This window comes from Chelon labrosus (assembly GCF_963514085.1).
Source record: "Chelon labrosus genome assembly, chromosome: 2".
NCBI classification, from domain to species: Eukaryota; Metazoa; Chordata; class Actinopteri; order Mugiliformes; family Mugilidae; genus Chelon; species Chelon labrosus.
Genome location: NC_140338.1, coordinates 15881381 through 15901584, shown reverse-complemented (window position 1 = coordinate 15901584; position 20204 = coordinate 15881381). Strand labels below are relative to the sequence as shown.

The 20204-nt window shown below is 42.3% G+C and overlaps 1 protein-coding gene across 1 annotated transcript in view; it reads left to right on the top strand.

Moving 5' to 3' along the window:
* The window catches only part of dclk2a (doublecortin-like kinase 2a), a gene marked incomplete at its 3' end in the record, with an annotated part of 36129 nt that overhangs the window by 11640 nt on the left and 4285 nt on the right, over positions 1–20204 (top strand). The window contains exons 3-14 of the mRNA XM_084553556.1: positions 10220–10349; positions 11922–12020; positions 12298–12348; positions 13540–13634; positions 15605–15686; positions 15783–15891; positions 17427–17484; positions 17831–17950; positions 18543–18689; positions 18776–18909; positions 19040–19117; positions 19475–19571. Coding sequence (XP_084409682.1) covers positions 10220–10349; positions 11922–12020; positions 12298–12348; positions 13540–13634; positions 15605–15686; positions 15783–15891; positions 17427–17484; positions 17831–17950; positions 18543–18689; positions 18776–18909; positions 19040–19117; positions 19475–19571 — 1200 coding nt within the window. The remainder of the gene's footprint in view (positions 1–10219; positions 10350–11921; positions 12021–12297; positions 12349–13539; positions 13635–15604; positions 15687–15782; positions 15892–17426; positions 17485–17830; positions 17951–18542; positions 18690–18775; positions 18910–19039; positions 19118–19474; positions 19572–20204) is intronic.

Below are 20204 nucleotides of genomic sequence, written 5' to 3'. Positions count from 1 at the left end.
TTTTGTTAGCCACTAAACCCCCCCCCCCCACACACTCACACTCACCACCTGCCTATTTGTCCCCCTGTGCAGAGCAGCTGACAGCCACGCCTTTTGACAGATTATGGTAAATATAGTTTACATTCCCATTTAGAATACATGTAAATGTAAATATATATTCAGTACACAGTCAAATGAAGGGTGTAACATTAGTCAGGCCAGTTAGTTCAGTCTGCCACTCTCTAGCTTTCTTATCCATATCTATTTCCAGTGTTGGAAAAACAAAGTCTGTGAGCAAATAATGAAGGACAAAGCGCTGGCCATCGTGTGACCTTTTCCGACAACACCTCCGTGATTCGGGAAGCTTGGATCCGGTCCAGAGTTTCTCTTCTCCATTTGACCGACGTAGCCTTCAGCCTTATGTGACCCTGACACATAATATGAGAGGAAACGGTCAGCGCGGGGTACTGCTATTAAAACATTAGTGATCGATGTGTTTCCTAGCGTAACGTCGAAATCCCATTTTTTCCGTGAATAAATACACAGCGGGTGGTGGTATTGAATAATTGACCATTACATTTTAGCTGACATCCACAAAGCGGTACTGGAAATCTTTCAGGCAAAAATCTAATTATATATGTAAATATATGCCACTGTACTGTGTTATTTAGCTTCCTGTATAATCATTTATTTGTTTGACTGTTTGTCACACAGATCCAAATAAATGTTTCTTAAAAATATATCATTAATAAAGTCATGTCACAGTTTGAGGATTAATAAAGAAGTGACATTAAATGTGCATTAGTTGATTTTATTTTGTTATTTTAATAGACAGCTTAGGGATATGACTGAGATCTGTGCTCTCTGATGGCTAAAAGTTTAATAATTATACCAACAGTACAATATAAAAGTATATATAAAATCCTGAAATGCAGTATGTCTGCCTTTCACGATTCTTTTCACGTGGTGATGTTATCAGGATGACAGTCTTGATGCCCATTAACCAGAGGCTGGAAACAGACCTGGGTCATTCAGTCTGCTGAGCTGTAAGGGCTGCAGTGCTTTTGTCTGTCTGAAATCTTTAAAGGTCTTTTCAGTACACATAGCTAACTGAGGAATGGGGGAGCAAATGGGTCTTGGCACTGGTAATTGGACCATTTATTTTGTTAACATTTTTGAAGTAGCTATTTAGGATTTTCTCCATAAACCTTTATGAGCAGTTTTGGTTTCCAAAAGAAATTCACGTTGGATAAATGTCAGAAACTGATGGGTTTCATTTCCATCTTCATTTCTCCTACTTTTTGTCAGTGAACCATTTTCAGAGATAAGTGCATTAGTGCTCCTACATGCGCGCACCAGTGTGCATGATAACAGTTGAAGGTCGCTCAAAGGCCTCGGTGCTGCCGCAGTTTATCAGGACACAAAGAATTTGATGCCACATTGTGCAAGGACAGGAGGGTGACTGTTCGGGACAACTCCCAACAGACTACACCCACATGCACCGATCAGGCATAACATTATGACCACCTTCCTAATATGACCACCTTCCTAATATTGTTTGGGTCTGCCTTGCATTTCCAAAACAGTTGTGACTCATCAGATAATGGACATGGGGTGTCTTCTGAGGGTGTCTAGTGTCTGGAAACAGAATGTTGTTAGTGGAGGTCCTATGGGTTGAGGGGAGGGGCCTCTGTGGATCAGGCTTGTTCCAGTGCATCCCACAGATACTTGATCAGTTTGGGATCTAGTCAATTTGGAGGCCAAGTCATCACCTTGTCCTGTTTTTCACGTTTTTTTAGTTGTTCCTAAACCGTTTATGTGTGTGTGTCTGTGTCAGGCTGCATCCTGCTGGGGATGGCTGCTGCCATCAAGGAGTGTCATTGCTATGGGGTGGGGGTGCCTGGTCTGGTCTAGGTGTGTGGTACATGTCTAAGTAACATCCACATGAATGAATGAGGTACAAAAGTTTCCCAACAGAACTTTGTATTGTTACAAGATAGTCAGTTCTGTTTACTGCTCTTGTCAGTGGTTTTAATGTTGTGGCTGATGTCAGTCAAGAGGAAGCCCAAAGAACTAAGATCAAATCTGTAATTGTTGACAAAGCAGCAGAGATAGCAGTGTTTGTGAACAGATTGAACATCCCAGAGGGGACAAGCACGTGCTTCATACAAACAAACCGCTTTGAAAAAGGAAAGAAAACTGCTCAGTCCGGTCCTTTCTATTCAGTTAAAAGTTCTCCAGTTGCTTTGAGCTACCTCACGAATAATTGCTCTTTTAGTATTATGTACAGTAAGAGAAGTAGAGTATTCATATTAGTGGTGGGATAAGATTGCTACTGGATTGCTGGGTTTTAGGGCGTACACATATAAGTGGGAGGTGGATGTTGGCATGACAGTGATGCACTCTGGCATCATCTGAAATGACACACTTTTAATAACGATGACCTCCTGGCCCCAATACTCTAAACCAGCCCGGGTCTTGCAGTACACGGGTTAACAGGGTCGCGCTGCTCTGCTATCTCGTTGCTGGCAGTTGAAGGGTTTACACTCATTAAGCTCACTAAATTCTTCTTTCCCTGTTGTCGATGATATCTTGTTATTTCCATATCCCCACGGGAGTGAAACACGCTGGTGGTTACAGACAGATTAACGAGAGACACCCTCCCTCCCTGACTGGCTGGCGGCAAGGCCAAAACAAGGGCTTCATCTGATTGTCGGGCTTGAGCTGTTTTCAGGGTGAAGTCTGGATTAAACGGCGCCATTTGGGTCAACAGCCATGAAATTTGCATGCCGACCCATTGTTCTGCACTGTCATTAGCATACAGCAACATCTGACACCGGTGCACTGCCACTACCCAGACAGAAATATGCTCAACTAGATTCAGAGATATGCTGGAGTTTATTTCAGGAATCACTCGGTTGTGTCCTGAATTCTTACTAGAAAACAATGTTTGGTGATCCTCTGTTTGCTCATCCAAATAGTTGCAAACATTTGCTCACTGTATGCTTCACAAGTGATTGGCTGCATACATTTTTATTTAATGTTTTAAGAGGTATATGGGTTTTAAGTACAGGAAAAATGTATTTGTACAGTAAGTAAATTTGATTGGACTTTCAAAATAAAAGCTTGACATAGCTTGACATGATGCCAACTGGGTAGCCGTGACATTGATACTCTTTGCCGTTGAGCTCTCATGGTTTTGATGGGCAAAACAAACACACTTTACTTTATTTGTGGGGCAAAAGTACCAGTTTGGTCTTTCACAAGGGCTGGCACGATGAGTTAACAAACAGGCAAACAAAAAAGCTGGCCCCTAGCAGAGAGCTGGGGTGTCAGGGGTGCACGAGGCTGTCAGCTGTGCAGAACGTGTGGAGGTCATAGACGGGGAAGGGCATTCATTGTGTGCCGTGTGATCTCAACTGCTTGCTTTGTGTTGTTTGTGCAGCCTGGCCCTCATCCATTGTTTGCAGCAGGCCCTCCACTCTCCCAGCAGAGAGTTGACATCACGATATGGTTAGGCTGCATTCAAGCCCCGGCCCGCACACTATTGTTTGCCTACTCAAGTTTAATCACGCGTCGTAGCCGCAGCAAGCGTTAGCAGATTGATGTGATGAACTTGTTTGTGCAGGGCGGATCACGGGCTGTGTGTCCAAGTGATCCCGACAACTGAAGCATGTGTCGGTTACTGATGAAGGAGTTTAATTTGCACCTGAAACACTGACTTAACTGTCCATTAACTTTACCGTTTAGGCTAAATAAAATGACGCTGATATTTTCCTAATGAACGGATTATCAAAGATTTACAGCATTGATCTCAATCCTTGTAACTCCTGCCTTAATAAGTCTCTCCTGTTCGTTCATTCATTCATTCATTCATTCATTTTCTGTAACCGCTTGTCCTCTGGAGGGTCGCAGAGCCTTTCCCAGCTGTCATTGGGCAAGAGGCGGGGTACACCCCGGACAGGTCGCCAGTCTTGTCTCTTGTTCATGAAAGATTTTATTTTGGATCTTTGGAGATTTCTGCTGGAAGTGCATTGTTGTAATTTGAGCATTTGTTCCTCGATTGCCACTTTTTAATGTTGCCATCTTGCTAGTTTTTAATTGGTATCTAATGATTGTGTTAACTGACAAAACAATCTAATTTTATCTCTGGTGGATCTCCAAGAACCTCAACAATTTTCTTTCCAAGCGAGTGAGCTAATCTGCTGAGGCTCATTTGGACATGTTTGGGTTTATATTCCCCTAGTGTCTCATTTTTTTTTTTTCTTGCACGGCTCTTTTTGTGTATTCAGCAGTAACATGCATCCAGACAGCCTGAAGTTATGTACTGTAATGTCTCTTTGGTTGTGTGAATCTTGTCTTGGCGGAGACAGTGAGCCAGACAGATGTGTAGGATGCGTTGTACGCCAATAAGCCTGGCCGGACTAAACGCTTCACTACACAGCCTTGGAGTTACTCTACATTGCTCTACAAATGAAGGGACACTGCCAATTTTAATTCATGCTTGCTTTGTTTTGAATCGACCTCCCCAGATAAATTACTGAAAACACGCGGATGAGAAAACATGCTTGTCTGTTGTCATCATTCATGCATCCAGTGGTTGTTTTACATCTGGTTGCCTGCTCTTTAATGTTTCAGTAAGGAATCTGAATTAGTTTTATAGTTTGATGTATGTAGTGAATCCAGAGTAGGGAGTTAATCATGGAATTGCCTCGTCTTGGCTGTTACACGTGTCTCAGATTTACCACTCTAATCCAGAGGAATTAAACTGTCTCTGGAAGCTGCCTCTGTCTGAGTTTGAACAGAGTTAATAACTGGGTTGGCTTTAGCTCAGGCATCACCCTGATAGGCCTTAATAGGCATCTAGCTATCTGCATATTCTTTAGTAAGTAACAGGGAGAAGTGAGGAAAGCTCATTGAAATAAGTAACATATATGGGTGCTATGCGTGTCGACCTTCCCCGAGGCAAGAAGCTGAGATCCTGAACTTTCTGTGTTCCACCTTTCCCTCAGGACTCAACCCTCTGTCTTATTTTGCTCAGGGTGCTGTGCAGCAATGAGGGGGTTTGGAGGTAAATGGGAGCTTATGTACCCCATGATTACAGTGATCATTGCCCCATCAGCCATTAGAAGAAGGGCTTTTACTTTCTCGTGTGTGTCTTGCTCATCCTTTTGCAGACTTTCCATTGCCTTAAATACTCAGCACCTGCTGTTGTGTGACATTTGGTTTTGGAGAATAGCCCTTATTTAAAAAAACAAAAAAAAAGAGAGAAGAGAAGACTGTTTCTCACTTAAAGGTGCAGTGCATTAAAACTGGAAATGTACATGTTAGAGATTTTTTGAGGATATCAAACCACTCGCTTGCTCTCTTATTTGAATCACCAACAGATGCTGAACTCCTGCATTTCCGTTGCCAAGCTTAGCAGGGCAGAAAATGCAGCAGGCAAGATGGAGGACACAGACGGATGGTGAGAGCAAGAGAAGGTCAGACAACCGAGAGGAGGGGGAGGGTGTCGCGTCTTGGAGGGCAAACTTCAGTTTACCCCTCAAGACATTTCACCCAGCCAATACAGAACCTCAAAACAGTTCACTTCACTGATCGGCCCAGACAGGCTCTACGGGACGGCGCTGGCAACCGAGGGCCATTGGCTGTTTGTCCTGGCAGTGGTTGACAAAAGCAACGGCAAAAACATTCATACGCTCCCGTACTTGGTTCCATTTTGTTTTTACTTTTGTTTAAGAAATGGCATCCAATATGATATCTCATGTATTTTAAGTCTAAGGTATCTGCTAAGCCTTTCACAAATTTCTATGAGAAATAGGAAATATACAAATCTATCAAGATGAGTGATGATGCTGATGTTGGACACAGGAACAAGACCAAGAGATCTAACTATGCTTTTCTTGACGAGCGTTCATCTGGTGTACTTAACACTTGCAGGGTGTATTGCTGGGGACCCAAGTAAGTGCGTTGCTCATGTTTTGGCTAATTTGTGTTTTCTGTTTGTTACACACAACAGTCAAACAGGACAGATGGGCAACTGCATGGGGCCCCAGGCTGTTAGAGGGGCAAACTGTTAGGGGGACTGGCTCAAAATGTGCCAACTTCAGTAACGGCAACCCTATCCCCCTCAAACTACCGATGGGAGACACTTCAGTTGGAAACTTTCCTAAAGGGGCTCCTTCTAGCAACCTGGCATGTGTATTGCTGTTTCTGGTAGCTCAGCAGCTCATTCACACTTCAAACACTCCTCAGATTTATTACGTTTGTAGCTTTGGATGCTCTCTTTGGCAATTAGAGCATACTATGCATAATGTGTGAGGCTGATAGGATGTTCCTTTACTTTCTTACCTCAACTCTTCAAGCCCTGTTCATTGATTTTCCGTTATCTTTTATTTACTGTGCAGCCAGCGACTTTCCAAGCGACTGTGAATGGTGCATTTTCAAAATGCCATCATTTCACAGACATCACACATTTGAGTTCTTGACCACATGACCTCATTTCTTTCTTGCCTATTTAAAAACAAACCGGCACAGTTTGTCTCTATTTCTTTGCATTCCCCTGGGCATCACAGGCCAGTTAGTAGGTGCTTCATCACTGGCCTGTGCAGTGCTCGCCTTGCAGAGAGGTGTGTGTGTGTGTGTGTGTGTGTGGCGGTGAAATGCAGCAAGGGACTCTGTCTGCAAGTATAATATCCCCAGCCTTAATCTTTTCTCTTCACAATATGCCTGTTGCTTCAGAGGGTGCGTTGGAAGCATAGATTTCAATCGGAATTTAAAATAATGTGAGGTAACTTGTGTCAGTGCATCCTCTCATGTAGAGCTTGGCTTTTGGTTGTCAAACCTTTTGTTTTTTGTGGGAGAGTCGGATGAAAAGATCAATACCACTCTTGTCTGTTAGATTTGAAGCTACAGCCAAGAAGTGTTCATCTCTAAAGGCTGCTCTGCATCGATCAGTAACAAAATCCACCTTCTACATCCTCTGGTTTTAATTGGCCTATCTCAGTCAGCTGCTAGCAAAACAATTACTTTATGTTCAAAAAAATAGGACAGTTATACATGTTGTAGTCAAACCTTTCACAGTAAAAAAAAAAAAAGGATAGTTTGGATAGTTCACTTAAGTCAATGAAGTCTGAAGTTGCTGTGTAGATTTAAGTTTTACTTTCAAAATGACAGTCAAATAAAGGTTCACTTACAGCAAAAATTACCCAACTGTTGACCTGTTACAACACTTGAATACTGCTTGTATTTTGATCCTCTGTTAACTTAAGCCTGAAAGGATCAAACAGGGCACTAGTCAGTAACAACATCCAAAGCTCACTAAGACACATGCTGTATCTTGTTTTTCAGTACATTAAATATGAAGGTTGCCTGGCAACCAGGGTTTTACATCAGAAAGGGTGGTTTGTCTGGTCAAAAAATAGTCTGACACATTCACTGATCAGGCAAAACATTAGGACCACCTTCCTAATATTGTGTTGGTCTCCCTTGTGCCTCTAAAACAGTTGTGACTCATCAGAGAATGGACATGGGCCTTCTGAGGGTGTCCTGTGGTGTCTGGTAGCACAATGTTGTTAGTGGGGGCCTTTGGGTCCTATGGGTTGAGGGGAGGGGCCTCCGTGCATCAGGCTTGTTCCAGTGCATCCCACAGATAGTTGATCAGTTTGGGTACTAGTGGATTTGGAGGCCAGGTCAACACCTTGTGCTGTTCTTCGTGTTTTTTTGAGTTGTTCCTAAACCGTTTTTGTGTATGTGCCTGTGTCAGGCTGCATCCTGCTGGGGATGGCTGCTGCCATCAAGGAGCATCATGGCTGGTCTGATCTAGGTGGGTGGTACATGTCTAAGTAACATCCATATGAATGCCTGGTTCAGACGTTTCCCAACAGAACATTGTATCGTCACAAGATGGTCAATGTTATTTACTTCACCTGTCAGTGGTTTTAATGTTGTGGCTGATCGGTGTAAATCCCCACAAAACATCCAAGGTTTGTTATTTCACCATATTTTTGCCTCGATTAAACAAATGGCACACAAAACATGTGAATTAATAACAATTTGGCTGACCCAAGCAAGCTAACAACTTGTATTTTAGGTACACATATGAAAGTGGTGACAATCTTCACACCAGATGAAAAAAAAAAAAAAAAAGTAAATTTACCAACTATTTATTTATTTATTTATTTATTTATTTTTGCACTGTCAAGTCTTCTTACATCATCCCGGGTAGCGGGTTCTCAGCCAGGGGACAGTGCTCAACTCAGCAGTCCTTGTCCTTGTTGCTGTCTCCCTCTTTGTCCTTAAACAAATGACCAGCGAGCTCCACACCAACGTAGCCGCTGCTGAGTGGACGGAAAAAAAATCCACGAAAATACCATCACCGATAATATCTACGCGCCAGAGAAAAGCAGTGTTTGGATTAAGGTCAGAGGTCACTGAGAAATATTATCTAATATCTGCATGTAGTAGTCTTTTCATTTTCGACTCATACATCGGACTCTGCCTGTGGGCTGTTGCTATGGTGACTCCAACACCTGTGCCCTGACGGTATAGTGTAGCGATCAGCTGCCAAATTCCAGAGAGAGAGAGAGAGAGAGAGAGAGCTCATGTAAAGAATGGCATTCACTCCAGCTATGTCAAACCTTTGATTATCTGCCATCGCTCAGTGTGGGGACTTGTCTACTTTCACCGAGTCTTTGTATTTGCTGCCAAATAAAAGAGGTCATCAGTTTAACTCAAAGATTAAACAAAGGGCACAATATGGAAATGAAGAGGTGATTAATTATTCACGAGAATGTCACGGATACTGCATGTGTTTCCGTGTTTGAGTTTCATGTAGGACAAGCAGCAGTGTCCCGTTAAGTGTCTCATTTATTATTAATGGAGTTCTGTGAATGAGATATATTCTTGGTGCTAAATACTACGCTTTTGCTATTCTAGTCATCAGAGTTCTTACTCCTCCTCCACTTCTGTCTTTACTATGGAGCTTGTTCATTCTCTTCAGTCGACATTTCACTTTTTCTGGAACACCAGTTCATCTATTTGCCATCCTGCTAGTACACACACACACACACACACACACACACACTCTTTGCCCCCACTGTGTCAGGCCCCAATCTCCCCTCGAGGATCCATCTGCCCACAGTCCTCAGCCATGCTGTATACCCCCTCTTCTTCTCAAGTATATGTGTGTGTATGTGCAGTTCATATGCCTGCAAGTGTGTGGTTGGGGTGTGGGATGATGAACGGATATTTTACTCCTCCTTTGCCTTCAGAGAGTGTGTGTGATTGTGTGTGTGTGTGTGTGTGTGTGTGGGCACAACTCACTGTAGCTTAAAAGTCCGTGAGTCCTGCTTCCGTCTCCAGGGGCGTGTGGTGGGTGGGTGCAAAACAAGAAGGGCGCTAAGCTGCAGAGAAGATGACTATCACAGTGTGAGACGGAATAGAAAATGCAAGACAAATGACCCTGCGGCACAATGTACTGGTTCCCTCTAAAGACTCTGCATTGACTCTGCAGTATTTTGGATGTCAGAGCGTTATGACCTTGGCGTGTGATTAGAACACATGGGGAGTCGCACAGTAACAACCTTACCGGACCATACGGATCACAGCTACATTCAGAACTACTGTACGTTTAGCTTAAACCTGTAACGTTCAATAAAATGATTGAAAACCAGTATTATAATGTAAACTAGGGCAGGATAATAACAGCAGGAAATACTGTAGAACCGAACTCTATCCTCCAGGCTTCACAAAGGAACCTGATATCTGTCACTGTAATTATTTAGAGGTAAGTGAGCTGTACTGGACTAAAGAATCCATTATAGATGAGTATGAGTACAGTTACTCAAATTTTGTGTTTGAGTATGTTCAGTATTGTTTGCACCACTACAGTTAGCCCTTTAATGAAGATACAAGTTATTGTTCACTTAACAGTTTTAACAAGTGAATATTTTCCTTCAAACTTACACTGACAATACAGTTATTTAAGTGATTCTGATGTTTGATTGCATATAAAATTACCCATTTTGAACAACGTATAATAAAGGGTTGAATGTAAATACAAATTTAAAAGCAGAACCTTTAACTTGCCTCCAACTTGGAATATTTTAACTTTCTTTGCAGGAATGTGAAGGATCCGATCACGTCTGCCAATGTTATTATTACTGCCAGTCAGTATCAGAAGTTAACATGAATGTAATCGACCTGTTCTTTCTCTTTACCTTCACTTGTCTCCCTCCAGATCACCAGCCTGCAGGACTTCTTCGGGGATGATGACGTGTTCATAGCGTGCGGCCCAGAGAAGTACCGCTATGCCCAGGACGACTTTGTGTTGGATCACAGTGGTAAGGCTTGCACAGCCTTTATGACTGGTAGGCCTGACTAAGACTAACTAAACATCTGTCTGTGTGTGCGTGTGTGTGTGTTCTTCAGCCTCCCATTCTTCTCTCGAAGCTGCTTGCAACACTCTTTTCCTTTAGGAAGTTCACAGGATATGGGTTGTGTGTAAATTTAGAACCTTTTATTCTGTGATAATATGAGCAGCGTAATCCAGATTTTTGAAATTTGGATTGTAGAAAATTAACTTTTGTGTTGTAGTTTTGTTGAGTAGTTTATCTGTCATTTGCTGAAAAGAAAAATTATGCCACACATTTTCACACAAGCATATCTAGAAAGGAAAAGAGTTTGCATTCTTGCTGTGTTCGTTGTAATCCCACTGTGTTCATGCTGTGTAATATAACGAACGCAATCAGGATGTGATCATTTTAACTAGCAGATCTGATCAGACGGCTTCATGGGAAGGAAACTGGTATTTATTTTAGTGAGGGTCCAAAGTACTGACATCCTGTTTATTATTTCTGTTGTTTAGTCAGGTAAGCTCACAACGGGGGAGCGTATCCTAACACACACTGAGATAACTGCTGCTGGGGATGAGTGATGGTGGACTGCTCGCATTCAGAGATAGTTTGGAGCTTTTGTCCCACTTGCTGTGCTCCACTTATAAGAATTAGGTCTTTGAAAGGACAAAAAAGGCACACTGCACTCTCCGCCGATGGTGCAGGAACTTCCTTGGGCTGAATAGGTCAAGCACACACCCTACAGCTGAAAGTAGGAAAGAAGGAGATGCGTCATATAAACTAAATTGACACTCATTTTACTCATTCGAACTGAGTTAGAGCATGTTCTCACTTCAAGAGTATTCTATATAGTTTTTATAATAAGTGTTGCAGTCAGTCAGTCCAGTTGCAGCACTGCCAAATAGACGTAGTTATATTCACCTTGAGTGATCTTTTCTGTGCTCAAGAGCTCAAGAGATGAATTCTTTAGGGTTCGCTGTCTATTCAGAAAGATATGCTGTATATATTTGCTGATACACGCCAAAAGGAGGAATGCATTATAAATGTGTATGTTTTTTACATTTTGTTTTGCATTATACCTTTCACAAAAGATAAGTTAAAAACACAAATCTCCTGTTTACAGTGCATCAGTTACTTGAGGCTAATTCTTGCGTTGTGCTGAATACCAAAAGCAAAACTGTGGCTTGGTTGAAGGAAAGGGTATAGAAAGACGCATAAATCTATAAAGTATAATTTTGGTAAAGCAAAGTTTGGTAAAAATCCAGCAACAGTTTTGAAAAACATGTAATCATACAAGCATGAATCAGAAACAGAAAGTTAAAATGTTGATCTATCTGAACCCTAAGTTGAACATGATATTATGTGTTAGTGTTTTTTTTCCCACTTGTTTTGACTAAACACTGTTTTTTCGCTGTCTCTCTGTCTTCATAATGAAGTGGAACCACCATAAATAACATTTCCATGTTCATATCCCCTTCACAGCGTTTTATTTAGAATAATGTTCCTTCTTTGGTTCAGTTTTTGACAGTTTTGTTGACAGAGGAAAGTTATTATGCAGCGTTGACCCTGACTATGTGTTCTCCCCAGAATGCAGAGTGCTAAAGTCATCATACGGCCGCTCTGCTACTCCAAACAGGACAGCTAAGAGCCCTGGACTGTCACGACGCAGCAAGTCTCCTAGTGCAGGTAAGAGACACACTCTGCACACGATGCTAGCCTTGAAAAATGAACATATGATATGGGTATTTAATGATATTTACAAATAGATGACAAATATGTTCTTCTTATGCTATGTAAGAATATATTTCATCAATTGAGAGAGGGTAACATTATGCTGGGTAATTGCATCAAGTTTAAAGTCTCGGTATATTGTAGTTCTTCTAATTTTAATGTATATTTTATTGTAATTGAAATTATTATATTTGTCTGGCATTTCTGTGTTCTTTTGTGCGTACAACTGTAGCAAGGAGACCCGTCCATTACTCAACCAGCCAGTCCCCAATCAAGTCCCCGGGTAAGACAAAATATTTTGTTCCCAGATATATAATAATAATCATATTTGTAGAATCATTTAGCTCTTTGTATGATGGCACCCATTTAGCCTAATGTGGTTCCTACTGTTCTCTGCTGTGCTAATTAGATTCAGCTCTAAATGAACAGTCGCATCGCGTGGTGATTCATCTGTAGCTGCTTTAACAGACTTTAAAGGCGTTTAAAGTCATGCCATACACTTTCTTCTGAAATATTGATACAGCATTAAGAACAAATTCTTTGACTTTACGGCGAAAGTGAAAGTTACAAGTCTGGCACAGCAGTGCAAAAATGCAGCCTGTAGGCAGTGTGAAATGATTTTCCTCAGCTCAGCTGGGTTTATGCAGATGAAGGACTTTGAGTTAAAGTTTGACGCATTATGTCTCCGTATTTGTGCTAGAAACCGAGAGAGAGAGGGAGAGGCAGAAACAGTCTGTTCTTGAGAAAATGAATCACTCAAACAATAGACGTTCTCATCCCCGCTGTGGGCTTATTCACGTTGTTCTAAGCACTCATACAGTATGTACATGGCAAGACTACTAATGGTGTAGATAAAGGGGTCTTTTCAACAGCCTCACAACTTTTATTCCCTGTATGATAAACCTAAACAACTGAAAGGTGCAGTAAAAGCAGCACCGGCGTAGACCAGCAGCTCTATAACAGACAGAGACTTAACCTGTGCAACATCTGTAATAAATAAAAGAAACACACAAAGCCTTCTGCAACTGACACTAGTTTATTTTTTAATCTATTCTTACTATTCTGTGTTGTGTTTAAGTGGATTTTAGTGTGACACAATAACACAATGATACAAGTTTCAGCTATGCTTTTATTTGTGGCTTATTGTTACCCTCAATAACAAACAGCAGCCTTAAAAAACCTTTGTGTAGGAAACAGTTTGGTGGATGTGGACCCACCCCAAGAGCCAAACATGTTATCGTTACAGGTGATTATACACTGAAATCCTTTAAGATGAAAATACAGTGTTTATGACACTCAAATCCTGAAGGTGTCACATGTGTTTAAGTTGTAGCAACTACAGTTCAAAACTTGTGGTTCTAATATGTCATTAATTTACAGTTTACGTCGAAGAAGCGCGCATTACCTGGTGACACTTTTGTCATTTATCCGCACACACCTTTGTAACCACACATCCTTCCTGTTCTCTATACAGTCAATGGAATCTCTAGTAGCCAGATCTCAACTCCTAAGTCCACCAAGTCCTCAACTCCATCTCCCACCAGCCCCCGTCCCGTCCCAGGTTTTAAGGTAAGATGCTGTAACGCGTGCATCGCATACAAAAACTGTTTTGACAACTACTTGCAGATGACCTGGAATATAATGGCTATAATATTAGCCTCACTACACGCATGGTGGTCAAAACAAATGGTTAAGAGGCTGACACATTACACTTTAATGAATTATGTACCATTTTATATGTTTTCACTGATGTTTGGACTTTTATATCACTAATAACTCTTGACACTTACATGGATCGGATATGGATGAACGTGAATGAGACGGTAGGATTTAGGGGCACCACTGGGATAATCTTCTCATAATGTTTCCATTGGTGTATAATCGACTTAAAATAGGATTCCACATGTTTTTGTTACTTTAGAATGAGCTGTACATATCCATATCTGCATGGGGAGCAGGTCCTTGTCCATGGAAGTCGCCATATTGCATGCCATGTTTCTATAGTAGCCCAAAAGGCACAAACCATGCACACTCCCTCTAGAGAGGGCTTTTTGTGTATTCAGTGGGCACTCTGCACACTTGACAGGGGAGGGTGAGGGAGGGATATTCAGTAAGTTGCAGTGTGCAACCTCACCACTAGATGGCACTAAATCTGACACGCTGGTTCTTTAAAAGTGCGTTGCAAAGTCTCTGTGACCTGCATATTTGCTACCATACAATCTTTTTTATGTAATTTTCTGGCTCATTCCAACGAGCACACTTTTGATCAGTGTAATAGCATGAATTCATTGGTTGCCACCTCAGAGACTCAAGGTTTTAAGTGATTGAACTTAGAGTGGAAAAGAGGAGGATAAGGCAACATTGCATGACCTACTTGCTACAAAATGAAGTAAATCTGTGTCAAGTAAAGTTATCAAGTCACCGACGGGCAGTCATGTATGACTTACACCATGCCTTGTAGCTTTATGTTTGAGATGCTAATCTGATTTATTGATAGATTCTTCTGTAAGCTGTGTGTTAGTCCCAAGCTACAGTTTCTAAATGATCCAGACGGCTGGCAAACCTTCTCCACCATTCCTCTATAAGCCAGGCAAAGACTTATCCGTCCGCATTAATATGTCAGGATATTACATTTTTAGGATTTAGTGACATTTTTAAGAATCACTGTTAAAGAAGGCGAGTACACTAAGAACTTTTGAGAAACTGAATAAGGAAGCAGTAGGATGTTAATGACATGGTCCTCACTTTCTCTTTCACCCTCACTAAGAAAGTCATTTATCAGAAAAGCTTTTCTACATGTCGAGCCTTAAAAGGGACTTAGAAAATGTCACACCTTCTGCTTTGTCCACAGGGCTACCTTTTGAGACTAAATAATACATCCTCACTGTTAGATAATGTACATCACTGCGCAGTAAGGTACAGAACCACTGTGCGCCTAATGGAGAATATCACTTGCCTGATTTTTTAAGGCTGGTGGCACGTATTTATTGCTGACATTTCAAAAGCGCGGCCATAAGATGCTGAAACTGTCACTGCAGCGCTCTGCGGGAATGACACTCTTAGCAGATGAATCATTCATTTGGAGCAGTAATGGTTTTATGTGCGGTGATAAGTGGATGTGGAGGAGATCTATTCCTGTAGCTCTGACACCTTGTACATTTTGAAGGACAAGCTTATTTTAGACCTGCCTCATTCGAATGATACTATGTGTACTTTTGGATGAACAGCCTGCACACTGTACTGTTTGTGAGCAACATGCTGAATGGCATATGTCCCCCGTACTATATATATATATATATATATATATATATCCACAGGGAAAGAAAAATAAATTAAATTCAATATTTATATTGAGCATATAATTATGTAGCGTGCCAAATTATGTAATATGTCCTTTTCTATAATCTAAAGCATTTCTGTGCAAGAAACCCACTTATAATAAACCATCAACGTTTTATCCAGCATGTTTTGTGGGCACTTAGGTTGCCATGGTAATTTTTCTACTAATTTCTATTTTTGTTTCTTGTTGCATCCCGCAGATCCCTCCGTCACATCACATCTCCTCCTCCAGTGTAAATGGCTCGTTGAACCATCACCAAACCAGTCAACTGAGCCCAGAAGGTACGTTCTCTTCTGTGTTATTTTGCACAGCATGCGGCCCCTCGGTTAGTTATATTTAACCACAGAGACTTGTTACGAACCCACGTCTCTCCTCAGAAGTTAACGGGAACCAATACTTGCCTGCCTCGAGCATCTTGGAAAAATACACGGTCGGCAAGGTCATTGGAGATGGCAACTTCGCCGTGGTCAAGGAGTGTGTGGAGAGGTAGGTGCAACACATTCAGGCAGACTGGAAGGCTGGAAGTGTTCAATGCGCGGCTGGAAGTAGTCCGCGGTGAAGGCACAGCGGTGCGTCTTGTCACACGGCTTAATGAAATATACATCACATGTGATCACATCCCAGTCAGGGAGTTTAAGTCCTGGTGACAGGTATTGTGGAGACAGAAATATCCCATGGATTAAACCCAGCAGTGATTTCAATTCATTAGCCTTTTAATCTCTGAGTCAACATGCTGCCCAGACAGACAGGGGAGATGATGATGAGACGCCTGTCAAGTGTGTGTGTGTGTGTGTGTGTGTATATATGTGTGTATATATGTGTGTGTGTGTGTGTGTGTGTGTGTGTATATATGTGTGTGTGTATATGTGTGTGTGTGTACACTCTCATCTGATCCACCTTCCTGGAAAGTACGGGTTTCTTACCAGAATGCACTGTATGAATCACTGAGGCCCAACAAATATGATAAAATATTTACAAAGCCACTTTTCTGAATGCAAGCAAAATAGTTTAAGAGTGAGCTATCAGTCACTTCTTGCAGTCTACACTCAGATTTGTTGAATACTTACTTCCACCAACCAGCTGTGTTCTTATTCCCTGTCTTTTGCTGTTGCATTGCTACATTTCTTTATCGGTGAAATTGTTGCCAGCAATGCGCATTTTCTTGCAAGTGTAGGTGTGATCTCATGTTAAGCCCAAATTATGCTTCCGCGTTGACACAGCGCGTCCGTGCGTACGGACCTATTGCGTCCTTGCGGACCCCCGTGCGTCCTACGCAAGGGCCAGACGCGCACCTCCCAAAAATCCTCGACGCGCGAAGTATTTCTTCCTCTGCTTGAATAATTTGGAGCTCCAACGCCAGTCTCTCTGTCTCGGTGTCCATCGTACACTGTGACTACGGCAAAAGCCGGAAGGTAAATAACGAGGCGAGATAGTCACAAGAGTCTCGGTCGGTCGGTCACAAAAAATCATAGCGCCCTCTACCGGTGTGGCATGCATTTCGACACATAAACCCCACGCAGAACCATCACGGTCTCACGACTGCGTCCGAGCAACTGCGTGGCCATTGCGTGACCATTGCGTGATCACTACGCGGAAGCATAATCTAACCTTTAGAGGTAATGCAGGGTGAGACAAAATCAGTTTAAAGAACGTGACTCAGTGAAAACGGTATCTTTGTTGACCTTCAGAGGTTTTATTTCGCATCTCGCTGCAGTGGGGATGTCGAGATCCAGATGTTGAGTGAAGGTAAACTTTGAGTAGACTTGAAGCTTTCAGCCTAGCAAGGAAAGGGAAACATCACTCCTGAGCCTCCTCTTACTGTTGTATGTGTTCTCAGATCCTCACTTAGCCTGCCTGTGTCTGCACTGCTCAAACTCTGTATAATCTTTGCTTGTACAGCTACAATATCGTTCCAATGACTCTGTGGCTCTCTAGTGAGCACTTGATGCTGAATTACCGCTATTGTTGCCGCGTCAGTGCTGTTTTTATTGTTATCCCTAATTGCGCTGCTTCTGTTTCAGGTCCACAGGGAAGGAGTTTGCTCTGAAGATCATCGACAAGGCCAAGTGCAGTGGAAAGGTTTCACTCTGTTCCTTTTTATTTTCTTTCCCATCTCCCTCTCCTGTTTCTCTCCTCTCTCACAAGCAAGGAAAAGCTCATACGTTAGTGTTCCACTGTGCATTATTAACACTCACTTAGAGGAGGCACGGTATCACCTGTGTGTCTCTGAACCTCATAGTTAGATTAGGTCGGTAATGCATTATTCATCCCCTGACTCATATTATTTTCGCACTCTCACGTGCGGACAGTGACACACACACTTCACACCAATCCAATCAGCTCTGCAGTGTCCTCTCAGGATAATGGCTGAGTGTAAAAGCTGTGCCTACAGTCATTTCCTCACTTGTAATATTTGTGTGTCCAGGAGCACCTCATAGAGAATGAAGTTGCTGTGCTGCGGAAGGTGAAACACCCCAACATCATCATGTTGATAGAGGAGGTGGACACGTCCTCTGAGCTGTACCTGGTGATGGAGCTTGTCAAGGTACAGTAGAGACTAACAGGCGGTTTAAACCTCTGCATCAATTTGATGTTGTAGCTACGACGACAGCGCAGAGCGTACACAGACCCTAATGCCGGAGCTGATGTGCACCTCCCCAGAAATGTAACTATGCGCCGTGGTGACGCAGACCGCAAGAGCTGTGATTGGTCCTCTTGGTAGTACCGTGTTTCCGCTTTAGTATTTCCAGCTGCTTCTCCATCTCCACAATTTTCAAATTGATTGTTTTTTTAATCAGTAAAGATGGAACACATCGAGGAAAGGTTAACTGAGGAGGTTCGGAGATACAAACATTTGTATGACTCGTCTTTGGCAAACTTTTTGGCGAAAGTTTCAGTCGCTATTGTTGAAAATGAAGCAGGAAGTGGAAACAAAAATGAACCTGACTGGCAAAAAAGACACAGCGCCCACTAGCGTTTGGGTGGCGTTGTTACAGAGCGAAAAGCTCACAAGTATAAATGGCTCGCACGCTTACTATGTACCACGGTACTCTAAAAGAGCCTTAAGTGGGGACAAATATGTCTTCACACACACCTCATTTCTTTGTGCTGTCAACACTTTGTCAATGTTTTCACAGGGAGGGGATTTATTTGACGCCATCACATCGTCTGCCAAGTACACTGAGAGAGACGCCAGCATCATGGTCTACAACCTCGCCGGAGCTCTGAAGTACCTGCACAGCATGAACATCGTTCACAGAGACATTAAACCAGAGAACTTGCTGGTAAACATTTACACACACATATATATTTATTTATTTTTTTACAATTCCAGTTGCTCTGTGGGCTTCAAATACGTATTATATTTTAGGTGTTTGAGTACCCAGACGGCACCAAGTCACTGAAACTTGGAGACTTTGGCCTGGCTACAGTAGTGGAGGGACCCTTGTATACCGTGTGTGGGACTCCAACATACGTGGCTCCGGAAATCATTGCAGAGTCTGGGTAAGACGGATAAAGTGACGTCCATGTTTTTACTAATGTGTGCATTGGTTAAAATGAATTAAATTATTCAGGTGCACCGTTTGTCAAGCTTTTCTGTGTCCGTTCTCTCCCCTCTCTGCTTTTTCCACAGTTATGGTCTGAAGGTGGATATCTGGGCTGCAGGCGTCATCACCTACATCCTTCTGTGTGGCTTCCCTCCATTTAGAAGGTCTGAGGTTCAAGCAAACCATTGCTGTGTGAAAGATTGTCATCCTGCTGTCACAGTGTTTAAACCAATATAAACAATTTGGTTTATATTATCATGACCTGTATTTAATCTATAGCACTTCCTGTTTGTTGCAGTAACCAAATAGAAAAGGAGCTCGAACTCAACAATCTCTACACAAATCGTCCTGCAAATGTCTAATACATGAGAGAAAATGAAGAAGTTGTGTTATATTCACATCAATTTCACTGTGACGCTTTTATCAAATTCCTTCAAAGTCTTCACTTCATCCAGTTTATTAAGAGTCATACAACATGTTGAATTTAATAGTGTTGTGTCTTTTTGTGTCTGTTAATATAGTGAGAACAATCTGCAGGAGGACCTGTTTGACCAGATCCTTCTTGGACGGTTGGACTTTCCTAGTCCTTACTGGGACAACATCACTGACTCGGCCAAGGTTGGGACCACAGAAACACACACTGCAGATAATTACACTGATCAGGCATAACATTATGACCACCTTCCTAATATTGTGTAGGTCTCCCTTGTGCCTTCAAAACAGTTGTGACTCATCAGAGAATGGACATGGACCTTCTGAGGGTGTCCTGTGGTGTCTGGCAACAGGATGTTATTAGTGGGGGCCTTTGGGTCCTGTGGGTTGAGGGAAGGGGCCTCTGTGGATCATCCCACAGATACTTGATCAGTTTGGGATCTAGGGAATTTGGAGGCCAGGTCAACACCTTGTGAGTTGTTCCTTAACCGTTTTTGTGTGTGTACCTGTGTCAGGGCTGCATCCTGCTGGGGATGGATGCTGCCATCAAGGAGTGTCATTGCTATGGGGTGGGGGTGTCTGGTCTGGTCTTGGTGGGTGGTACATGTCTAAGTAACATCCACACGAATGCCAGGTCCAAAAGTTTCCCAGCAGAACATTCAATTGTCACAAGATGGTCAATGTTATTTACTGCTCCTGTCAGTGGTCATAATGTTATGGCTGATCTGCGTGTATATGACACTTACTGTCCTTTTCTGCCATTTATTTTCTTGGAGGAGCACACTAACCGACAACCTAATCCTGACCCTCATGCTGAAT